General features: G+C 36.2%; 1 protein-coding gene across 1 annotated transcript in view; it reads right to left on the bottom strand.

Annotated features, from left to right (window-relative positions):
* Positions 1 to 440: 440 nt before the first annotated feature.
* Positions 441 to 25505, bottom strand: part of TRUB1 (TruB pseudouridine synthase family member 1) — a 41402-nt gene continuing 16337 nt past the window's right edge. Inside the window, exons 4-8 of the mRNA XM_044240594.1 lie at positions 16940 to 17021; positions 6143 to 6215; positions 4104 to 4243; positions 2036 to 2092; positions 441 to 1285 (exon numbers count right to left, since the gene is read on the bottom strand). Of these exons, the coding sequence (XP_044096529.1) occupies positions 1026 to 1285; positions 2036 to 2092; positions 4104 to 4243; positions 6143 to 6215; positions 16940 to 17021 (612 nt within the window). The 3' untranslated portion in view covers positions 441 to 1025. The remainder of the gene's footprint in view (positions 1286 to 2035; positions 2093 to 4103; positions 4244 to 6142; positions 6216 to 16939; positions 17022 to 25505) is intronic.

Raw genomic sequence — 25505 nt, 5'->3', positions numbered from 1 at the left:
ATATGATCTTTAAAAAGAAAAAGAAAATGAGAATAGCTGTTTTTAAAATATTTAGAGCAGAAATTCAGAGCAGCTACCTCAATATCTACAAATGTAATTTGAAACAGCAAACTAAAAAAAAAAGAAAAGAAAAACCAAAAACCAGTGTCATGGGGATTAATGCCTTGTATAGGTGTAAATACTAAAAAATAGAGAAAAGAAATTCTAAACTGAAGACACATTCTTTAGCTTACTTTTAAAAAATTATGCTACTTAATAACTTGGTACAGGGTGGTTTACTATCTGGATGAAATCATCAGGAAAAGATCACACAGCTGCCAAAATATAAGCCATAGGGCTGTCCTTTGCACTCATAGTAGAGGTGAATCTAATTAAATCTTTAGTCTCCTATTTATATTTACATTCTGTTAGTGGTAGCAGCAATGATCTAGTTACAAATATTTATTATAAAAGTTTATTAGTTTCTGAGATCTAAATAAACATACCTATTACCAGGGTAGTACAGCCTTATCAAATAAATGTTCTCAATAACTGTAAACTTCAAAACATGAGTTAAATAATGGCCTTTTCAAACATAAGGAATTCAATACAACAGAACCACTAGAAAACCAAAATAAAGTCAAAGTAACACTAATTTACATTCACTTTAGCGACACCAAAGAAACACGTAGCTTGAGTTTCCTTTTTCTTTGATTAGAGTATGTGCTCAACTTTTTCCAGGAAAAGACTTTGAAGAAAGATCAAAATCAGAAGATTTGATTTTCCTGAATCCAATCTAACAACATAATAACATCCTAAAAGAACACTTCGTAGTAAAGCAAAGAACCGAACGAACCACAAGCTTATTTATAATGAGCAGATAAAGTGCACACGACAGAAACTGTAAATGATGGACGTTTTTCTTCACACACAAAAAAATCATGCGGGGGAGAGGGGGAGACATAGTTGTCTTTTGCACGTAGCTTGTCATTCTGCACACAGGATTCAAATGTCAACCAAGAAATGATGACAATCCCAAACCAATCTTAAGATGTCTTAATTACATCATCTTCTCCCTTTGTCTCACTCAGAGTTATATATTCACAGCTCAAAACTTGTTCATTAGACTCCTCAGGTTTTGATTTCTTAAGTGCCAGCTCTGCTGGGAGAAGTGATGAGCAATGTTCCAGAGACTGTGCAATGTCATCAATCGTCCATTTGTCTTCGGGAAGGGCATGCTCTTCTAGTGTAAATGGTCCCTGTTTGGTTCGGGTCAGCTCTAGGACATTGGCACAGGAAGAGAGTTCTACAGCAACAAAAGGGGAAAAGAAAATCCACAGGGGAAATGATTCAGTGTTTCATAGTCATGATGAGGTTCAAATGACAGAAGATCTTGATTCAAACCTCTCCAAACCATCCCACATGTAAAACTGTAATAATCTAAGAACCAAGAGCTTTGAGATTAACAAATGATAAAGTAGCAAAATAATATTTAGTAACTCACCTTAGCACTGCTTTACAGTCTACGAGGAACTGGCACACACTTTTCTTATTTAGCCATGAAGCAAGCCCATGAGGTAACCATTACTCTCATCTGCAGATGAGGTCATCTGGCCTGTCCGGTGCCACAGCTGCCAGCAAAGGGCAGAGCTGGAATTGCAGCCTTCTAGCTGTTTGCAAGACTGTGGCTTCCAGTTTAAAAAAAATTTTTTTTTTATTCTATCAGTGAAAGTACCTTTTAGAAGGATAAATCTTTTCATCTTATCCCTTTGCGTTAAAATAGATCTGAAATAATGTTGGTTCTTACACTGATTATTCCCATCTTCATTTCCTGCTCCTCGCTTTCTCTTTCTCTTCGACTACAAGCCTTTCATGGCAGCTGCTGAGGCTGATAACTGTATGCCATAAACCTTCAGTGCTTCTGAAGCTGAAGGCAGCAAGAGTACAGTTCCCTAAGGCCAGCACTCGGAGATAGGAAAAATAGAAAATTCCCTCTTCCCATCAAAAAAGAATATTACTCTCTAAATGATAATTCATAATTCATCTTTATGCTTACCTTTGCCAATGTCACTGACCAAGCTTCTGATATAAAAACCTCCTCCACATTCAACATCTGGAATGTTAACAGTGACATGGTAAATTGCTAACCTCCTATGAAATCCACTTTACATAGAAATGATGCCCCTAAACAAATGTAAAAATGCACTATGCAAACAATCGAGTGATAAAATATTTATGTGCTGAAACATAAATTATTCATCCAATAGCATATGTGTTTGTGAGATTGAAAAGTCAGAGTGTAGAGAAAGCAAACAGCAGAAACTCATGAACACATTTTAAATTAACTGGCAAGTCACACCGACGTTAATACTACAGCCTTGTTCATTTAATAGGTTTTAAATAGTTTAGAAATCTCAGGTTTGCTATTATGAGCTGTACATATAAAAAATATTTTCAGATTTGTATACCTTGTTCACTTAATTGGTTTTAAACAGTTGGACATCTCAGCTTTGCTATCAAGAGCTGTAGATTTTTATGACATTTTCAGATTTACACGCTCAACAAATACATCAAACCAAATCCCTTATCAGGGATAGTAATTATGTTTGGGAAAATACACTACATTGAGAGCTCAGTCTATTTAAATGTTCTCTTGGAAATATTCCTAAAGAAATCATAAAATAACTAAAATTACACAATGTTCCAGAATGAATGCATATCTAAACATCTTCACACAGAATATTACACATTTACTGGTTAAGAGCAAGACTCTGGATTATTTTTATTCATCTACAAGATATCCTGAATTTCCACAAAAAAGAACTATACTCCTGCTGCTTACAGTCTTATCATACAAAAAAAGCCACTTCAGGGAATTAACCAGAACTCACTACCTGGGGATTTTAATTCTTTTTTTCCCCCATCAGCTCAAGGCTGGGGGCCATGGATGAAATAAAAAATGACCACTGGGATCAAAGCAGGTACATAAACATTCTTGCACTCTATTTGACTTTGGTGAAAAGATAGTTCTTTTGGGCCTACCATAACCTCCAAGTGAAAAAATAGGTATTTACAACTTAAATGCAATCAGAAAAATTCAAATTTTTCTTCCTTTCAGAGATAATATCTACTATGCCAACACAGCTGCTGCATTTTCATGGAATGAAATATTTTTTAGTATATTTTTCTCATTATTTGTTAAACATTTTAGAGTCAGGACACTAAAGGAAAGAAGTGACTTAATTTTTTGACTGTACAAAGACCACATTCTATAGGAACTTTATATACATTAAGTAGAATGTCAAAGCAACGGAAATTAGGGGAAAAAAACGTTTTAAGAAATTATTTCTAAAGGGAATTCTATTTAGTAGGCATTGTGAAATTAAGAGCAGGATCAGTTTAAGGAAGCCTAATTTAGAAAAACTACAGCTTTTAATTCTTCACAGTTCATATCCATGTTCATGACTTGAGCTACTACTTTCTGCAACTAGGAGATAAAATTTCCAAACCACAGAAACAAACTTTTTGGTTTTTAAATTTATTTCAAATATAGATTTGTAGATAAATTCAAATTAATAACCTGAATTAAAGTTTACTGCATGTCCAAGAATACATTTTTGCCTTACCCATTATTTCCATATTGTCAGGATCCTTAGCAGTAACTTGCAGGTAACATAGAAAGGGAAGAAATAATCACTCTGCTCCGAGAATTTCTTGTGCAAAAACTGAAAATGCTTTGTTTTATAAGGGCAATTTAAATTTTAAAACTGAATGTAAACTACGAGGTACTAGCCAAAATGGGGGAACAAGCACCCATAAGATAATAAAATATAAAATATAAAATTTTGAAAGCATATACCCCATTAGAGATCAAAGGTATGTTACTTCCAACTTCAGAAGACAGTATGATATATAAAAACTCAGCCTATTTAGTCTAAACTTCCATGTAGCTATCAGTTTTTTCATTAAATAGAAAGGTATTAATAAATCCTAACCTTACTTAAATTTGAATTTTAAAAATCTCCAATATCCTAGGATTAAATTAAATTAAATTACCCAAAAGTAGCCAAATGCAGACTAAAGGTACATGTTAACTACAAATGATTTCAAATTTCCCACCTTACCTAATGTGAAAAATGGTGGCTGGAATTTTTGAAGGGAGAGACTGTATACGGTAACAGGCCTGGCGGGTTTTGCTTCTACTACTTCGCCTCTCTTCATTAAGGTTGAAAGTCTCTGTCCATCTTTCTTTAATGCAGAATAGCTTGCAAGATAAGAGAGGAAGAGAGGGAGTGAAGGAGAGAGAAAAGATTAAGATAGAATGACAGAGAATAACTCCATATTACAGCATGGAAAGAAAGGAGGACCAGAAGCCCTTAAACTGAATCTTTCTAGGACATGAACTATTTTTTTCTTCTAATCTACTCCATGATGGCACCAGAGACGGAGTTCCTAAATAGCTTTAAAACTAAAGCTCAGTCTGCTCCCAATGAACAGTACTGTCAATTTTACACTTTAACCTTCTCTCTGGAGATGGTCTGTTCATGTGTTCACTGGTCCTGGTTCTGGGTTAAGGGCACAAGGACTCTGGTCACAGTAGTCTCTACTGTATTTTCTTTAAACAACTTCCATTACAATAATATTCATTTTCACATAAAATTTAATAAAATATTTCTAAAATGCAAATCTACTTAATAGATCTTAAGCTTTGTGTGATAAAATTTTATTAGATCACAAAATACTTGGAATAATCAACAGAGGAAAAAATTTCTAAAACTGCTCTTATAAATAGATATAAATGTGCATGTTAACAATAATGATAAAAAAGTAACATTTATTCATAGCTTGCAAAATTTTTAAAACCTTCATTTGAGGCAAAATTATGAAAACACATTTCCCTATAGATATTTCAGTGTTCTTGATAAAAAATCAAGATATTAAAGTAAAACATAAATACTAAATTCTAGGGTTGCCTGGGTGGGTCAGTTAGTTAAGTATTCAGCTCAGGTCTTCATCTCAGGGTCATGGAGTCAAGCCCCACATTGGGCTCCATGCTGGGCACAGAGCCTACTATATTAATTAATTAATTAATTAATTAATATATAAATAAAATATTAAATTCTAAAAGAACTGTCACCTCCAGACATATGATTCAGCCATTTTTTTAAAAATAAAAAGCAATTTGCTTGAAATGGTAATGTGCACAAAAAATATGGTTAAGTGGTATTCAATATTCTTATACATTTATTTTTTTTTTAAGATTTATTTATTTATTTGACAGAGATCTCAAGTAGGTGGAGAGGCAGGCAGAGAGAGAGAGAGAGAGGAAGAAGCAGGCTCCCTGCTGAAAAGAGAGCCTGATGCGAGGCTCGATCTCGGGACCCTGGGATCGTGACCTGAGCCAAAAGCAGAGGCTTAACCCACTGAGCCACCCCGGTGACCCTATCCTTATACTTTTAGTATATTATTACTCTCATCTGTTTCATCTGTTGCAGAGATTTGTGAAGCAGATTCTGGGCCTAAAAGAATGGTCCCCACCCCTGAAAAAAAGTACTAACTGGACTATGAATCACAGTTCTTTTTTTTTTTTTTTTTTTTTAAAGATTTTATTTATTTATTTGACAGAGAGAGATCACAAGTAGATGGAGAGGCAGGTAGAGAGAGAGGAGGAAGCAGGCTCCCTGCTGAGCAGAGAGCCCGATGCAGGACTCGATCCCAGGACTCTGAGATCATGACCTGAGCCGAAGGCAGCAGTTTAACCCACTGAGCCACCCAGGCGCCCTGAATCACAGTTCTGACACCAGTACTCCCCTGGACTCGTCCCTTCACAGCAACTCCAGGAAAACCGGCATCTCTGCACTCCAGAACTGCCTTGAGGTATACAGATGGAATCAGAAAGACCAATAAACTCTGGAATAGCATCGATGTCAGGCTGTGGCAACATCCAGAGACAGAGGAAACCACATTCCACTACCTCAGAGAGTGCTGGCAGCTCTGTAACTTGTCTAAATCAGGCTCACCTTTACTTGATCATATGTTATGTCAGACTAAAAGGTGCCTCATAATACATAAAAGGAAGCCCCCCTTTTTTCCTCATTAAAGTGATATTAAATACTGAAAAATAAAAATTAAACATTTATCCAAATTCAATAACTGAACTTACAGGGGAGGTACTTGCATTATATTCCCAGTAAATTTCTGTAGAATGCCTTCAATATCTTCTTGTGTTATTTTATCTGCCAAAAATGAATAAAAAATGGAATACTATAACAACCACAGAAATATACACGCTGTTTTCACAGCACTGAAAGTTCTGAATATTCAATTAAAAATTGAATTTGTATGCCAAATTCTACCTTTTTGAGATGAATAAAATACATATAAATGAGATAAAAGGAGAAAGTCTTGTATTGTGTAATATTAAGACTAAATTTCTTTCGCTTCAATTTTTTCTCCAAGTCTTCTCCAAAACTGATCCAGTCACCTTGGTACATTTAGTTGGTTCTTACTATAGCCTTTAGAAGACCTGAGAAAATGTTGAATTAGCTATAGAAACAATACTGCCATATTAAAAAATGAGATCAGAAATTAAGTAGAGAAATACAGGTAAGTCCTTTTTATTTTTCTTAAATTGAAGTATAATTCAGGTGTACAACGTGGTGATCTGAAAAATATACATTACCTAGTGCTCATCATGGTAAGTGGTGATGGGCAAAATAGGTGATCAGGATTAAGAGGTACATGCTGCCAGTTGTAAAATAAGTAAATTATGAGAATGAAAAGTACAGCATAGAGAATATAGCCAATAATATTGTGGTAACTTTGTATGGTGACAGACGGTAAGCAGTGAATATCTGTTTTCCACCTGAAATTAATATAATATTGAATGTCAGCTATACTTCAATTAAAAAATAAATTAATTAGGGGCTCCTGGGTGGCTCAGTGGGTTAAAGCCTCTGCCTTTGGCTTGGGTCATGATCCTAGGGTCCCACGTTGGACTCTGCTTGGCGGGGAGTCTGTTTCCTACTCTCTCTCTGCCTGCCTCTCTGCCTACTTGTGATCTCTGTCTGTCAAATAAATAAATAGTAATTAAAAATCTTTTTAAAAAATCAATTAAACTTTTTAGTTAAAAAAAATTTTTTTAAAAGGAGTTGTGCCTGGCTAGCTCAGTTGGTGGAGCGTGTGACTCTTGATCTTGGGGTTGAGTTCAAGGCCACCTTGGGTGTAGGGATTACTTAAAAATAACATATAAGTTGCTTAAGTTTCTTCAGGCATCAAATATGATAAACAACTTAATGCAGTATTAAAAAAGATTATTAAGTATTAACCACATTAAAAATTTCACCTGCTAGATTTTAAAACTGCTCTGTGGTATGGCATAAGACTGACACATTCACATTCGATTCTGTCCCCAAGTAAAGTTGTATTTACTTGTCTCCTTCTGTCCCTTCACTGCTTAGAATTTCTCTGTTCTTTTAAACAAACACTCCCAGGAGTTTGATTTTAAAAATAAGCCAGTGCAAAAAAAGAATGTACATAGCAAATATATGATTACTAAGCATTTATAAAACAATGATTTTAGAAAATCTGAATGGAGACATAAAGCTTTCAGTTTCTGTTAGTCACATCTTCAGCTTCTATTTAATACTCTTTCCAACAGACTATTATTAACTATATTAATTATAAAATACTATCACTATAATATTAACAAGTGATTCTATGATTTTAACAAGTGAAAACTATAACACACTGAAATTCAGTATTTGGGATTTTCATACATATAGATGACTATGTACATATTTCATACTCAATAATTATAGAAATATTCTATAACTTGTTTAGGTTATAGTCAATGGAAAAAAATTATACTTTTTTTTTAAAGATTTTATTTATTTATTTGAGACAGCACTAGTTGGGAGGAAGATCAGAGGGCAAGGGAAAGGCAGACTAGCCACTGAGCAGAGAGCCCTGACATGGAGCTCTATCCCAGGACCCTGAGATCATAATCTGAGGGCAGATGCTTAACAGACTGAGCCACCCAGGTGCCCCTATAGAGCTTCTTTCTCACTTTGTAGGAAATTTATTCAAACTTTTTAGTCTAATACATACATGCTACATTTGATTTTGTTAAAAAATATTTTCAAAAATAATGTGCTTTGAGTTATCGTTGTAAAACCAGAATAGAGATTAAAAGACAGCATGGAATATTGGATTCTGATTTCAATATCAACACAAGAATCTTTACCTCAGGGTAACCGGATCCTCAAGTTAAACATAAAAAAAAGACTAAAATCTACTAGACTCAAACAGAGAAGATCTACAGAACTCAAAGAGAATTCTCCAACATCTAGTGGTCTATGAAGACAGATCTCAGATGGGTGTTCTCTTCATACTGTTTTTCAAACAGATGTAGCTCATGATATGAAGTTTTTTTCCATGAGAAATTTTCACTCTACTGCAACATTATAACAATTACTGGTGGCACCTTAGTGATGCAAAACTTACAAATCCGACAGCCAATGCTACCTCCCAGGGGACCACTGCTAAAGATATGTCATTGATGAGAACACTGCAAAACTTCATAACTTAACAAAACATTTTCAAAACAAGACCAAATGCTTTCTACTTCTGCTAGGCTGGTCTCTTTACCAACATTCCTGCCAACGTATACTCCTTTTCCTGCTTGGGTGGCTCTCCTTTACTTACACTCCCCAATACCAGATGATAAGATGTGCTCTTTGTCATTCTACTTCTGCCAAGATCTTTCTCCGACTTAACATCTCAGGCATTTCTGGTTTGTGCTGTTCATTCTGTAATTATTCATATACAATGTTTTTTTTTATTAAAGATTGTGTTTATTTATTTGTCAGAGAGAGAGAGAGAGAGCAGCTGGCAGAAGGGAGCTTGAAGTGGGACCCTGGGATCATGACCTGAGCAGAAGACAGATGCTTAACAAACTGAGCCACCCAGGTGTCTCAATCATACTCAATTTTTAATTATTACCTACTATATGTATGCAGGTATTATCTTGCCAATGAAACTCTAAGCTCCTTAAAAGCAAAGGCAGTTCTTCTTATGTAATGTACACAATGATGGCGGCACTCAAGACATTGCTGCTGAATTAGCTGAGCAGTGACAGAATGTCAAAGTCAAAGGGCAAGGCCAATCATTCATCTGATGTTTGAATCACCATACAGAAAGCCTATGTAGCAAGTTGTTTTGCAATAAAAGTGAACATGATACAGTAGAATAAAACATGATTATCTTTTAACATATGATTATTATATTCACTATATGAGTATGTGTGAAACATGCTGGCTATCTCTAAAACTGGTATTAGTACAATCCAAGTAATAATTAATAATAAGAATAAAGACTCAAGGCACACCTGGGTGAGCTCAATCGGTTAAGCGCCCAACTCTTGGTCTTGACTCAGGTCGTGATCTCACAGTTGTGAGATCAAGCTCCATATTGTGCCCTATCCTATGCTCAATGAGGAGCCTGTCTAGATTCTCTCTCCCTGTGGCCCTCCCCACACTTGTGTTTTCTCTCTCTCTCAAAAAATAAATAATCTTAAAAAAAAAAATACAGATTTTACCTACAAAGGATTTAAAAGAAATGGATAGTAAAATCTCTAAAGTGATTATATCCAATAACAATCAAAAAAATTATATTTGATAAAAGAAGATGGGTATGATAAAAATGCCATAGGACTTGAGTAAGTATTCTTTTCTTAGGGACTAATAATTCATCAGTGTGCCACTATTCATTTGAAATTAATTTTAAAGTCATTCTCATAAAATTAAATTATGTAAGATCATGCCACACATTATTATTTGCTTAAAATGTGTTGACTCTACTTATATCATGATAGCTGGTACTTAAATGATTGATGGAGTTAAAAGCAATATTCAACCATGGTAGAGTTAAATGGTACTGGACAAGCATTACCACTATAAGCAACTACTTAACTGGAAAAAATGTATAACACACAACTGTTTTCGAACATTAGACAACAGACAGCAAAGACTATAATCCCTAAGAGAAGGGAAAGAAACAGGCAAGGCCCTTCTGAGGTTCACTTGCTTTCACCTGGAGATGTTTTCTGAGCCATGGTGCAAGGAGGGGAATAAGAGAACTGTGATCTTGCTAGAGTAGGGAGACAGACAGACATGAGCAGTGGGGGAGAAAAGAGGGTGTGGACCCCCCCCCCCCAGTCTCCACCCAGAGACCAGCCTATCTGCCTTAGAGAAACCCTTTTTGCTACATTTCTGGAGTATACTTCCCCTTTGCTAAATAAAACCTTTGCTGCTTTAATTCTCTCTCAAGTCTCTCAACAGAATTCTTCCCTTCAAGAAGACAAACACCAAGATATTTAGCAATCTCACTGAATAAAAATCAAGAGTTTGGGGAAGAAGCAGCAGCTGGAATTTGAGAGAACCACACAGAGAAAGAGATATCTACAGGGGTCCACTAGATACTAACTACATTCCAAGCTGCACATAATACAGTGAGTTGCCACAAAATTAACCAAAGAACCACTATCAAAGCTCTTACAAGGTGGGCTCTTAACAACCATCCAGAATGAAGAAACTTGGCTGAATACCCAGGGCATTTGACTGAGATCTCAGAGAAGCCAAGTCTGAGAAGTAGGGCTCATGCAGACCCGGAAAAATGTCTACTTTAGATGTCCCCCTAACAAGGAATCTACACAAAAGTGACTCAAATTAGTGAGTCTAGCAAAGCTGAAAGACATAAGACCAATATTGAAAAGTTAACTCCTTTTCTCTACACTAGAAATGAATTATTAGAAACTGAAATTTTTAAAATTCAACTTATGATAGCATCAAAAAATATGAAGGACTTAGGGTTTCCACATACAAAAGACGTGAAAGAGAGCTACATACTGAAAACTACAAAAATAGGTTTGATGTTATTTCAAAATAAAAAGAACGGTCATAGGGCTAGTTATAGGGCCTTCCAGAATAAACCTCAGCATTCTTGCTTGTAAAGGAAAAAAAAAAAAAAAAAAAAAAAAAGAACGGTCATAAAGAAATAGTATAAACAACTTTATACTAATAAGTTTGAAAATTTAGATGAACCAATTCCTAGGATAAAAATTACCTACAATTACCTAAAATGACACAAGAAATTAAAAAATTGTTTGATATTTAATATTGTTTGATATTTAATAAAGAAGGCCAATCCTTCCTAACAAAGAAAACTCAAGATGTCTACCAGTAAATTCTACCAAGTATTAGAAAAAGAAATAATGCCAATCTACACAAATTCTAGATATTAAAAAAAGAGATGAGAATACTCCCCATCCCATTTTATGAAGTCAGCATAACTTTGATATCAAAACCAGTCAAAGACATTAATGGGAAGAAAAATAGAGAGTAATCTTCACTCTGAGACAAAGATGCAAAAATCCTACATTAAATATTGACAAACTAAATCCAACCATTTATATAAAGGATAACATATCGTGATCAATTTGGGCTTATTCTAGAAATGTAAAGTTAGTTTAATATGTGAATAAAGAGAAAAATCAACAGATACAGAAAAAGTATTTGATAAAATTCAATGTCTAAGAAATACAACAGTTGGGAGTGCCCCACTGGCTTAGTCAGCAGAGAACACGACCCTTGATCTCGGGGTTTTGAGTTCAGGCCACACGTTGGGGGTAAAGCTTATTTAAAACAAACAAACTAAGTAACAAAAAAGCAGTAAATTAGGTACAGAAAGCAACTTCCTTGCTCTGACAAGAAAGCTATAAAAAAACCAATAGAGAAAATCTTTAAAAAAAACAGAAAGACTTGCTCTTTCAGATACCAAGATCTATTCTAAAACTATAGCAATTAAGATAGTTTGGTGTTTGGTGTTACCATAAGAACAGAGAGACCAGTGTGACAAAATAAATTCCAAACAAACCCATATCTATAAGGTGCTTGATTCGTGACCAAGGAGACAATGCAACAGGGAAAAGTGCTGGGCCATACAGGATACCCATACAGGGCGGGGCTAGAAAAAAGGGTGGATTGCAGATGTAATGTGAAAGGCAATGCACCAAAACTTCTAGAATATAGGAAAATATCTTAATACTTTTGGGGTAGGAAATTATTTTTTTTAAGACTTTTATTTATTTATTTGACACACAGAGAGAGATCACAAGTAGGCAGACAGGCAGGCAGAGAAAGAGGGGGAAGCAGGTTCCCTGCTGAGCAGAGAGCCTGATGCGGGGCTCAATCCCAGGCCCCTGAGATCATGACCTGAGCCGAAGGCAGAGGCTTTAACCCATTGAGCCACCCAGGCGTCCCAGGCGCCCCATATTTTTTAACTAGACACCAAAACAACTGGACTGATTACATAGGAAAAGACTTGATAAAGTGGACTAAATTAAAACTAAAAACTTCTGTTTTCCAAGACACAGTTAAGAGAGGTAAAAGATAGGGGTGGTTGAGTGGCTCAGTGGGTTAAGGAGAGGTAAAAGATAGGCCACAGAGTAGGAGAAAATATCCACAAGACATATAGCAAAAGAGCATATACCCAGAGTATAAAAAGATCTTGTACAAATCATTATTTTTAAAAAGGCAACTCAATACAGAAAGAAAAACAACAAAAGAAGAGGCGAGAGACCTGGACAATACAGAAAAGAATGACTAAGAAGCCAAAGCACTGATGAGAAAGTGCTGAATCTCATTAGTAATCAAATGAGAATCACAATGAAATACCACTACACACATAAGAACGGCCAACATTATTAACACTGTTAATACGATGTGTTGTCCAAGCAAGGGAAAGTCATTTACTGGTGGTAAAAACGCAGTTATACAATTACTTTGAAAACCTGACAATTCCCAGTACAGCAGGATTATCCTGTGACCCAGCAATTCCACCTGGGGGCATATCCAAGAGAAATGAGTACATGTGTCTACCAAAAACAGGTACAAAACACACATAGCAGCTTTATTCATAAAGCCTCAAACCAGGGCCAGCCCAAATGTGTATCGACAGAAGAATGTTATAGATGGAATGGCGCTTGAAAGACGTCTCTAGGAATTTTCTATTTGATGACTAGACCGGGAGCTGCAGGGAGGTTTGCTTTGTGATAGTTCACTGAGCTGTAAATTTAAGCTTCATTCACTTGTCTTTATTTGTGTAACACTTCATAATAAAAAGGTTTAAACACAAACGAAAGGCACCATAAGATGACTGATGCTGAGGTATACAGCAGCCCTACTAGAGCGTGTGCCCTATTTGTTTAAATCACAATCCGAGACCCAGTTCAACTCATCAGCTTCCTCCGAGAAGTGTGGGCAGCCAAAGCACAGTCCAAGAGGAGCCTCTCCCATTAGACAGATCAGCTACATCCACTTGAGGAGACCTTGCTAAATCCTATCTTGGGATCAAGGAGTTGCAGGGAGGGTTTAGACCAGAGGATTAGCACGAGATACCACTTTCCTTTCACATTTCTGGCCTCCCAATAAAAAAGCTACAAGAGAGATAGAAAAACCTATTCTTATCGCAGACGCAGTCCGGCCTTCCCAGAAGCTTGGCCCACATCTGAGACAGCCTGGGACGCCACCTCGGCCCTCGTGTCCTGAGCTCAGCGAAGGGCAGATGAGCACACCAAAGTCAAGTGCCCTCAGAGACACCAGCAACTGTGCCTGAGACTTAACACCCAGACGTGAGTGAGGAAAGAGCCACAGAAGGTAGGAAGAAAATTTGCCTTTTGTGTGACTTAGCTGCAGTCATTTCTGCCATGCTTATCTATTGTCTGCTTATTTAATCACGCTCTAGGCTTTATTCTATATGCCACACATGGTCCTGGACACCAAGAAGATAGTGAGGACCGAAAGAGACATGGTCTCAGCTGCACAGCTTAGGGATTAACATGCAAATGTGTATTTATAAATGGTGAAAAGCTATTTAGGGATAAAGGAAGGTTCCATGAAAGAGAATAAAAGGAAGGGTCTTATTACTACGGTTTGAGTTTTCAGTCTACTGAGTCAGACTTGTCTTCTTACTCTTCTAAGCTTTCAGGTATCTGAAACAATGGTTAAAAACAGTATTTGTCCAGATAGAACAAAAGTGACTGAAAAGCAGCCATTTGCCACTTACTACATCCCGCCTTACTGGCCTTCCCCCTATGTCAGTTGTCCTCAATGGGTCAATTAAGAACTGCTTTTTTTTTAATCATTACAGTGATCGGGTGGGGCGGCAGCATCAGCAGCATCTCATAGCTGAGGACCAGGAATGCTGGATGTCCTACAATATGCAGATGGGACAGCATGATCCAGTGTTCTGCGCACCACGTAACTTCTGGATGTCTGCCAGATACTTATGTGGGTGAAAGCCTGTTTATAATCACCTGAGGCTAGAATCTAAGTCTGTTTTCCACTTAAATACGAAGTATTTTTTTGTACTGTTTCTCATATACTGAATTTTCCATTACTGAGTCATCAATACAACATACCTGTATCAGTCTGCCTTTATACTTATGGCAGTCATATTCGTGTCAACATCTGACTAGTTCATTACAATTCTTAGTGCAGTAATAGCTGTGCATTTACATAGCAACATACCTGGATTATAAATTACTTTTATTTCTTCTTTATATTCTCTTTATTGTATTATATTGACTTCTTTCCTAACATGGAGGTAGGGGAGAGTATCTCTGAATTTTAGTTCAAGAGAGTAAGGAAGGCATTATAAAGTATTGGTTACAGGTCTCAGTACTGAGTCTCAGAGGGTTGAGAACATGGGTCCTAGATTTTCATTAAACAGAAGCTCCTTAAGGACACAGGTTAGATCTCATACTTATTTATTTTCCCCTTGGTACCTGCTTTGGCAGCTTAAATCGATGACAGACATTTGTTACTTTACTTAAACCACACAGAAAACTCATGTCAATAAGCAAAATTCTCTGAGCTTTCATTTTCTGGGACTATAAATACTATTCAAGAAACTATAGGGAAGTTTCCCTTTCCAGTCTGAAGAAAGTTACTTGGTTTCTCCATGACTTATTTCAACATATAATGAGATGATTTTTTAACAAAGTAAGTTTCCTTTAAAGTAAGTAAGGAAGGTTACAAATTGCACAATACAAAATAGAGTTTTTTAAAATTCCAAAATGCTTAAGGGCAGGCAGGAAGGGAATGTTTAAGTACAGTTGACTCTTGAACAACACAGGAGTTAAGGGGCATGGAACCCCCATGAAGTCAAAGATCCATGTATAACTTTTGACTCCCCCCAAATTTAACTACTAATAGCCTGTTACTGACTGAATGCCTTCCCAACAACATACACAGCAGACTAACACATGTTTTGTATATTACATATATTATATACAATATTCTTAGCATAAAGTCAGCTAGATAAAGATGTTACTAAGAAAATCATAAGGAAGGGGCACTTGGGAGGCTCAGTTAGTTAAGCAACTGACTCTTGATTTCACCTCAGGTCATGATCTCAGAGTCATGAGATCGAGCCCTGTGTGGAGCTCCACACCCAGCATGGAGTCTACATGAGATTCTCTTTCTCTTTCAGCTCCTCCCCTCTGTTCACAAGCACTCTCTCTCTAAATAAAATCTTTAAAAAAAAAAAAAAAAGGAAATCATAAGGAAAACACATTTACAGTACTGTACTGCATTTAAGACTCCCCATGTATAAGTGGACCCACACAAGACAAACTTGTCCTGCTCAAGGGTCAACTGCATTTTCATCACCTTGGTCTTCTTCAAGTATCCCCTACTCAATGAATTGCATCATCATGTAACCAACTTTAAAACCTAGAAACCTAGATCATGGTTGACAATGCCCTTACCACCCATCCCATCAAGAAGTCTTACCAATTTTACTTCCTCACCATTCTTCTGATTATGTAGGTACTGGCATATACTTTAGTATACTCTGGAAATCTCAGACATCCTCCTATTGTCCTATGTCTCTTTAATCCTTTAAAAGCTTCCTGCTGAAAATTATGGTTGGGTTTCTATTAAGTGAGGGTCTGCTATTATTTCCTAATAACAACAATTTCAAAGATAATTCAACCTCTATTTCTTTTTAACTCAACATAAATCTGTGATTTATCTTTTGATTATGTTGTTTGATTAATCAAGTAAGATACTAACTTACATATAAATGTTAACAAGACAAGTGAAGCAAACAAGGCCAAGAAGGTTGGTATGTAATATATATTAAGGATGCTCAATACAAAAACAGGAAAGCCAGATGCTGGACTGGCTAAATTAAAAAGAGGTAACATTAAACACAGGCAAAAACAAAAAAACAACAACAACAACAACCAGAAAGCCTACAAATAATTCACAATTGACGACATAATAACACAGGTGAGCCAACAGAATGGCAACCACTGTATTAGGAAGAGCCTCACACCCTGAGAGTTGCTAGGAAACCATTTAACTTACCTATCCTCACTCAAAGTAATAAAAGGAATGGCAGGGAAATGAAGGTGGGTCCCAGTGAGTTCTGTTTCACTTCTAGAGAAACAGCTTTCCCTCTGTCATATTTTTTAATATACTCCAAAAGCAGAGGAAATGATTAGTTGTAAAGTACTAAACCTGGTATGTTTCAAAAGCTAAGAAATAGTTGTAAAAAATTAAGTCAATAAACAATGACAAGACATGGGTAAAACCCCTAATTCTTAGCTATAAATGTTTGTTTGGCTAGAGAATTATCTGGAAGAACTCTGAACGTTAAAAAAAAACCCTGATTACAGGAAAAGAGGCAATTATGATAAATCTTTATGAACAAACTCATATGAAATAAGCAAAAATGTGATCAACAACTTTCAATCCTATTAACCCAAGGAAATGTACTAATAACTGTAATAATCACTGGTAATATCCAGTAAGACATTTATTTTAAAAGTCTGAATTCACAGAAACTTGCTCTAAATCTTAAAAAAGCTGATCACATTAGATGAACATCATACCATAAGGTTTTTCTTCTGTTACTTTCCCAGTAGAATCTAGTGTGTCAGTAGCTTTCCCCAGTTCTCCAATGGCAATATACCTCTAGAGGAAGAGAAGCAAGGGAGAAAAATACATCATAAGGTAAAGAAAAATTGTTATGTATGTCTTAAAGTTTTATACAGAATTTCACCAATACTATCAACTTGACACTAAATTAAAAGCAAAAATAAGACTGCAATTGTTTTGTTAATTTTTGATATGTGGGAAGCACTTGTATAAATTGAGGAGCATTCACAAACTTCCCACACCAGCCAACATGACAAGGAAAAGCCTTATTTTATTGACAATTATGGCTTATAAGCACAGTTATTACAAACGTATTTCTAAAACCAGTTTTATACTAGGCAGTTTTGATTCTGAAGGAAAAATTTCCAAATATACTTATGAGTGGAGAGAATGGTACAATAAATCCCTACATGGCCATCACAAGACTCAACAATTTTACCACACATATAATTAAAATTAATTTTAAAATAAAATCAGTTTACTACTTCTCATATGAAATACTAAAACCAAGCTCAGTAACTTGATTAGATATATAAACAAAAGCTAAATATGTAGAAAATGGGCCAAACTAGTACAGCAAGGGTAGTATACTTAATATTACATGAGTTTTCTTAATGAAGAGAAATAGCTACTTCTCGAGCTCTCTGAAAGGAAAAAAGTCACTTCTAAGAACTGATCATTTATTCACAAGTGAAGAATTACAGCATTCATAGTTAACTGAGGCCTATTTACTTCTCACCTCAGGGCACACTTGTATTACATATTTTTTTTTTTAAGATTTATTTATTTGAGAGAGAGAGCACACAAGTGGGGAGATGGCCAAGGGAGAGAAGCGCACTCTCCAGTGCTAAGTGTGGCGCTTGATGTGGGTGCTCAGTCGCAGGACTCTGAGATCACAACCTGAGCTGAAATCAAAAGTCCGAAGCTCAACTGACTAAGCAGGTGCCGTGTATTACATATTCTTTATACTGCCCTCTTTGGGTCAAATTCAAGTTTTACTTGGAACATCTCATGAAACAGTGAGAAAAATGCAAGGAATATAATCCCCACTGAAAATAATCTGTAGTTATGTGGGCAATTTGTTAAAGAGGAAGCTCAAAATACTTTGCAGAAACTTAAGTTTATTAATGACAAGCTCATTAGGCTATTGAAGGAACCAGAGACAAAAATGAGAAAAATATTAAAACTTCAAATTCCAAAAAAAAAAAAAAAAAAAACTTCAAATTCCCATAAACAAGCATTTTATACCAGCTTACATGCCCATTGATGAAATCATCTTCTATTATACAGCTCAAAATAGTTTGTTTATGATTTTTCATTAGAAGGAGAGAGAAAGAAAGAACAAGCAGGAGGAGGAACAAAGGGAGAGAGAGAGAGACTCTCCGGCAGGTTCCGTGCTGGGCGCAGAGCCCAACATGGGGCTTGATCCCAGGACCCTGACATCATGACCTCAGCCAAAATCAATAGTCGCACATTCAACCAACTAAGCAACCCAGACAGCCCTCAAAATAATTTTTCTAAACAATGGACTACAGGAGGTAATGTTCCAATGTATTTGAATTAACTTTTAAAAATTTCATTAGTATTGTCAGAGAAAGACATATACCATATGATTTCACTCATACCTGGAATTTAAGAAAAAACAAATGAACAAAGGAAAAGAGAGACAAACCAAGAAACAGACCTTTAACTAGAGAGAACAAATGGAAGGTAACCAGAAGGGAGGTGGCTGGGGGTATGGGGGAAACGGATGGTGGGGTTTAAAGAGTACACTTGTTGTGATGAGCACTGAGTAATGTACAGAATTGCTAAAGCTCTATACCGTACACCCCAAACATATAACACTGTATGTGAACCATACTGGAATTAAAATTTTAAAAGTCTCCCAAAAAACTCCATTAGTATTGATAAAAATTAGTTTCTTGTAACTAAACATTCAGTCTCATCACTTAATTGATGAGATGCTCCATTCCTGCTTCCGTATTTTGGAACAATTGACCTGGATTAAGCGTAATCATGGAGAAAAGTACATACAGCAGGGTGAATGGGAAGAGCATGGACTCAAAGGTTTGACTCCTGACTGCATCACAAGAGTAAAGTAGGTCAAGGAAGTCTTTCCTGCTGGAGACTTGTTGTCCTTAAGATGGAGATGATAATAGTACCTTGGGAGGGCAGAGCTGAGAACAATACCTGGCCATGGTGAGCACCACTGAACAACACTATTATCATCATTATTATTTAAAAAAAGAAGAAGAAGAAGAAGATGATGATGATGAAGATGAAGATACAGAATGATTTACAGTAACAGTGGGTAGAGTACCTCATCTAGCTACAGTGAGTTCCCATAAGAAACAGTAAAGCAAGAAAATGCTCTAATTTTTGCCTTAATTATCTATCTTATCGCATGAGAAAAACCCTGCAATCATGTATACTATGCCTTGAAAATGCTGAAAATGTCTGCGCTATTCTATGCAACAAGTTTTAACCAGGAACCTTTTAATCTTGGAACATGCTTTCAAGTATGCAATATTCATTCTCCTCTTCTTTTCTCCAGACTCCAGGGGTTCTTGCATAAGCTACTTCCCTAGCCTTGAGCTTTTTCTCTTTTCTAAGACTCAAATCCTACCTCCTGTTCTTCTTTCAAAGCCACCCTATTAATTCTTCTCAACTTCCAATCACCTACCTGGGAACAAAGCTAAGAATAAACGCTCAATACCTAGAAGAAAGGCCTATATCACACCCACATCATGTATTCATTCATTCATTCATTCGTATGTGCTTTCATTCAGTCATGTTTCTTAAGGGCTGTGAATGTACAAATTATTTTCCTAGGAGCTTGTGAGAAATACAAAGATATATATTGATCCTTATCTTCTCCAATTACAAACTGTTAGCTTGGATTTTGTATTGCTGTTCTATTGTGTTTCTTACTAAATGGAAACATGGTAGCCACTTAATTAAAAATTTGTTGACAGAATTATATACATGTTGGAGAAGTTCTCATCTGTGAAATTCCTCACATTTCACCATAGTTTGGGACATCCAGATTGTATCTGCCAAGTTTCAAATCCTTCCAGGTTCTGTGCTCACACTTAATCTGGCTACACGCTGCATTTTTAAAAAAGGGAAATAAAATACCTAAATCAGCAATTCTCAAACACTGTGATTTAAACCCCTATATACACTTGAAAGTTATTTAGAAACCCTGGCACAACTTTTTTTTCATATGAGTTCTATCTGTTGATACTTACTGTGTTAGAAATTAAAACACAAAAATGTTTAAAACACTGATATACATGTACACAACATGTAAAACGCCACAACGTGCTCATCAGATTGTGAAGCTATGAAAATAGTTTTGACTTTAATAGACCCCTGAAAATGCCTCAGAGAAGTCCCTGGACTAAACTATGTCAACTGCTGAGCTAAATCATAGCTGTTTTCTAGCTCTCCCTTGTTTGGCATTTACTGATAATAATCTTTAGTTCTAGTCAATGGTCCACAAGCTACTTAGAAAAATCCAGTCAGACAGGCATGCCCTCAAGAGAAACAAAACCTCACCACCAAGAAGAAAAAAGACATGGGAATGTGTATACACACATCATCATTTTATCCTATGGGGTCAAAAGTATTTCTATTTACTGCCCTAAATTCTACAGAGAGACAGGATGCATACCTGATAATTCTAAATTCTGATAAGGTATTCGTTACAACATAAATTGACTGTAACAAAACAAATGGAAGTCCTAAGAATTCTGAAAGAAGTTTCCACTGAACTGTGTGCTCTGTGGGATTCATGGTTTCTCTCTGCTACTAGTAGTACCCTACTTTCTACTTTACTCATTTTCAAGTTCCTAGAACCCCATAGCAAGATATTAGCTAGACAGATTTAAGAGCAAATTGGCTTCTGTACTCTTCAGAAGAAAGGAAAATGTTTTTATATTACAGAAATATACATAATCATTTCCCTCTCAAGTAGGCAATTGCTTTTTCTGAGGTTTGATGTGAAAGCTTGTGATTCAAAGTTTCACAAACAAAGGAATATTATTTATGATGAGGAAGAACTTTTTTTTTAAAACCTACCAAACCAAGAACATGTAACTTCAAATGTTTTCATTAAAAAAGGAATAGCTCTTGGGGCGCCTGGGTGGCTCAGCGGGTTAAAGCCTCTGCCTTCGGCTTGGGTCATGATCCTGGGGTCCTGGGATCGAGCCGCACATTGGGCTCTCTGCTCCGCAGGGAGCCTGCTTCCTCCCCTCTCTCTCTCTACCTGCCTCTCTACCTACTTGTGATTTTTCTCTCTCTGTCAAATAAATAAAATCTTTAAAAAAAAAAAAAAGGAATAGCTCTTTATAGATGTGTAAGCCCTTCAAATTTTCAATATAGTACTTATGAAATGTATGCATGTTAATAGAGTGTAAGACAAGGTACAAATTGGACTAGCCTCTGAAGAAAATGAAAGAAATGCATAAGTCCTGGAGAGCTGGCTTATATTTCACAGGAGCAACATTCAAGTCACACCTCAGAGCAGCCATTGACTGGTTCACCTCAAAACGCTACTGTACACTTGGGGGGAGGTTACTGTCTTTTGAACACATCCAGGGTGGAAAAGTTTGGATACCTCAATGATAATATTTGTTCAACTGCTGAAGGGATACAAAGCTGCTTTCTGAAGAAATGCTGGGTTTGTCTAGAGGTACCACTTCAGTTTATCTCTACAGAGATAGGGGAGTAGCCTTACATCTGGAAAATGCTAGTCTTTATATGGCATGAGTGATTTCATAATAGGACATCAACCCTTCCATCTGTTCATGTGGTTTCTAAAGTGCATATAAGTAACTGACTTTAATCAGCAATCTAGGACGCTAATAAAGGTAGTACTACAAAATCTCATCACAGTCTGTTTCTTCTAAGTATATCTGCTTAGTGATTGGCTCAAAGAAAGTATAATTTAGGGAAGCTGGTAGAGGGACATTGCAACCACTGCCGCCTTCTATGTATTTAGAACAAGTTAGGCCAAAGGGATACATTAACCTAAAGCTCTCATTACCTAAGTTACATTTTATATAGATCCACTTCTTTATCTGTTGTAAAACGATTTTTGAGAACCACTGTCTGTCATGCAATATCCCTCACAGTTAGAAATTTCTTTCTCACTTTAACGCCCAGAGAAACTGTTTCTCCCTAAAGAACAGGCAGGTGATACTTCCCGTTTCTGATGAGCGCCATGTTTTGCCTAGTTTACCAGAAATCATAGATATGAAAAAGAATGAAATTAACTGTACTCAAGATTTCCAACAGAACTTGCTTAGATGACATAAACGTCAGTGTTGATGGAACATGTAGTTAAAGAGATCCCATAGGCCTGGAACTCTGGAGAGAGATCTGGGGATACACGATATACTTGGGAATAGTAATATTACTGATCCTTGTATACCATGGATTCGAACTGCATGGGTCCACTTATATGTAATTTTTATAGTCAGTACTATAAACGCATTTTTTCATCTTCATGATTTCCTTAATATCACTTTCTTTTCTCGAGCTTATGTTAAGAATACAGTATAAAATTCAAATAACTTATGAAGTATGTGTTAATAATTAATATGATATCAGTAATGTTTATGATAAACAGCAGGTGACTAGTAAGTTAAATTTTTAGGGAGTCAAAATTATATAGTGTTTTATGACTGTGTAGAGGGTTAGTACCCTTTACCCCTGTGTTTTTCAAGGGTCAACTCTTAATAGTATTTATTGATCTACTTTTTATACACATTATAAATGTAACCAAAAAGAGCATGCAGTGAAAAAAAAAATGGCTCAAGAAAAACAGGAACATTGGCAAAGCAAAGAGTACTATAAGAAAGGAGAGGAAGAAGTGAAGAACACAGAGCAGGACCCTTAGATAGTACACTGATCTGAACTGGAAGGAATGCAAGAGAGGAGTTGGGTGGTTGAAATGGTCTCTGGTCTTCAAAGAATGGAACCAAATCATCTGATGGCATAAAGAGTTTATTAAAAAGTTCAGCACTCTACCAATTAACTGACAGTGACTGTATGAAGTGGCATTATGTTGAAATGAATTCCAAGGATATTTCTTGGTTCAGCAGTAAAGAGTGTTAGGCCATGTTCAATTAGCAATGTCTCTAATCAGGACTGGATGGTGAGGGAGGGAAGCACTGTGATAAGGTTGTAATGTGAACACTGCATATCTGCCACCCAAGAACAAATAATGCTACTCTTGAGGTAACTCTACCCTACACATACTATAAGATGAATTTTTCTAGCAGCATTGTGATGTAACTAAAATTCGTCTGTAAAAGCAGGAAGTGGAGAAAGAGTAAACATAGGTCCAGTGGTAGGTCTGGTAGGTCCATGCCTAGTTTGGAGGCTGTAGGAACCAATTTTTTTTAAGGAAGTAGAAGCAAAAATATCAAGAGTACATTGTACATAGGATTAAGGCTGTTTAATGAGATTTTTGCTTTTTGTTTTTTTTAAGACTTTGTTTATTTGAGACAGAGAGAGAGAGAGACCAACCACATGCATGAACTGGGAGGAGGGGCAGAGGATGAAGGCGAAGCAGGTTCCCCAAAACAAAGGCTTAACCGACTGTATCATTCAGGTGCCCCTGAAATTTTTGGTTTTTTATATGTGTATGTGTATATGGGATCACAATGTAAAATGAATTTCTTATTATGGGACTTGGCCAAAAAATTTTTGGAGGCAATCTATAAGATTCCTTCCAGGGCTAAACACAAAATCTAATTTTAAAAAATTCATTAAAAATTTTCAACTACTTTTGGTAAAAATGTAATATCCCACATGCTTAAATTTAAATGACTTAATTTTTTTAAACAGATACATAATCTAAAATTAAAAGTGCAAGAAAAACAAATAGCTAACAAGATAAAAATGCCTATTTTTGAAATGTGAAGCATCCAAGAACTAGGTTTCTGTAATAAGATGCACCTGGGATTTTCTATTTAGGATACAGTCATCTGAGGATCAGTGATTTCACTGTATGACATTCAGCTTCCCGAGCTGAATACCAAAATGGTTCGTGATAAATAAAGCTTAAGCCACAGCCAATGATGTATTTACATTTCCGGTCATATTTCTGGAAATATGCCTGGAATTTATATGTAAAACCTTTCAATAGCGTGTTGTATTTGTGGTTTGGGGAGGAGGGGAGAGGTGAATAATGAATATTCCAATGAACGCAACATCTTTTATCTTGGAGTAAAAGAACAAATCCTTATTGCAAACATATCTTTTTGTTATTATTATAAAAGTAATTGTTCATTGTAAAGATTTTAGAAAATACTAAATAATGTGAAAAAATAAAATAAAAATCATCCATAATTCTGCATCAATGGAACCACTGTCTGTACTTTGGAAGAAGAAATATTAAAAAGAAACAAATATTAAGCAAATGGCAAAACTCTGTAACAGAGACAAATTCTAAATGCCATGTGTAAGTATTTAAGCACAATGTAAATTTAGCAAAACACGTCAAACTCTGCCATTCTAACACAATTCTTGTATTCTGTGATTTTTCAACACCAACATTTTAAAGATTATGCAGTAAGACGCACTGAAATTTTTCCATTTATCTAAAGTATTAAGGTCCTTTCCAACTGAAAGATACAGGTTTCTATTCCAGTTGATAACTAAAATGGGACGTCAAAAACAGTATGTTCTTGAGGGCTTTTTATTTTAAGAAAAACTTACTTAGACCACTGCCACTCAAAGTGTGCTCCATGAGCCAGCACCCGCAATGAGATAAGCTCAGAAAAATGAGACTATTTAGAAACTTATTTAGCAATCTGATGTTGTCATAGCATTTAAATTATATTTTACAAAAGTCCTTAATCTGCAATAAGAGGAATTTTTTTTAATGGTCTTTGATCATACACATACACACACACGTATTTTAAAAAACAATTTAGACAAGTTCACTTTACCAACTATTCATACCCCACTTAGAGGAAGGGTCTCAAAACAAATAAAAAGTTAGTCCAGGAACTTGCTGAAATTCTCTACCTAGCGGCTTATCAATCTTCCCTGCATAGGCATTTTCGCTGGTCCCTTGCTGCAACTATTAGAACCACCACTTCACTCCCAATTAGAATTCAGCTATGCCTGTCTCCTTTAGAGCCACAAGAGACCCTAGAGGGGATCAAATCATTCTTCCTAAGGAAAAACCGAGAGGTCCGGAGAGGTTAACCCCTTTGACACACTGACCTCTGTTTCAATGCTTCTTCTACCTGCTGTTTTGCAAGAGGGCTCTCACTCACTGCCTGAAGCTATCCAAAGATTTACAGCTCTCCCTGCCCCTGCATAAACCTTCCTCTCTCTCCCTAAGTGCCTCAAAAAGTGCTTTTCGATTCAGCCAAGGTTACCCTTACAGATGAATGTAGCAACTTATCACCCTAAAGAGGCCTCACTTGTATTGGTAAACATTTTATAACCAGCGAACAGAGCAGGTCTTTTGCTGTGAAAGTGTATGGGTTACAAAAT

This window comes from Neovison vison, chromosome 2 (assembly GCF_020171115.1).
Source record: "Neovison vison isolate M4711 chromosome 2, ASM_NN_V1, whole genome shotgun sequence".
NCBI classification, from domain to species: Eukaryota; Metazoa; Chordata; class Mammalia; order Carnivora; family Mustelidae; genus Neogale; species Neogale vison.
Note: the sequence above shows the minus strand (reverse complement) of the source record. Positions and strands in the feature narration are given on the sequence as shown.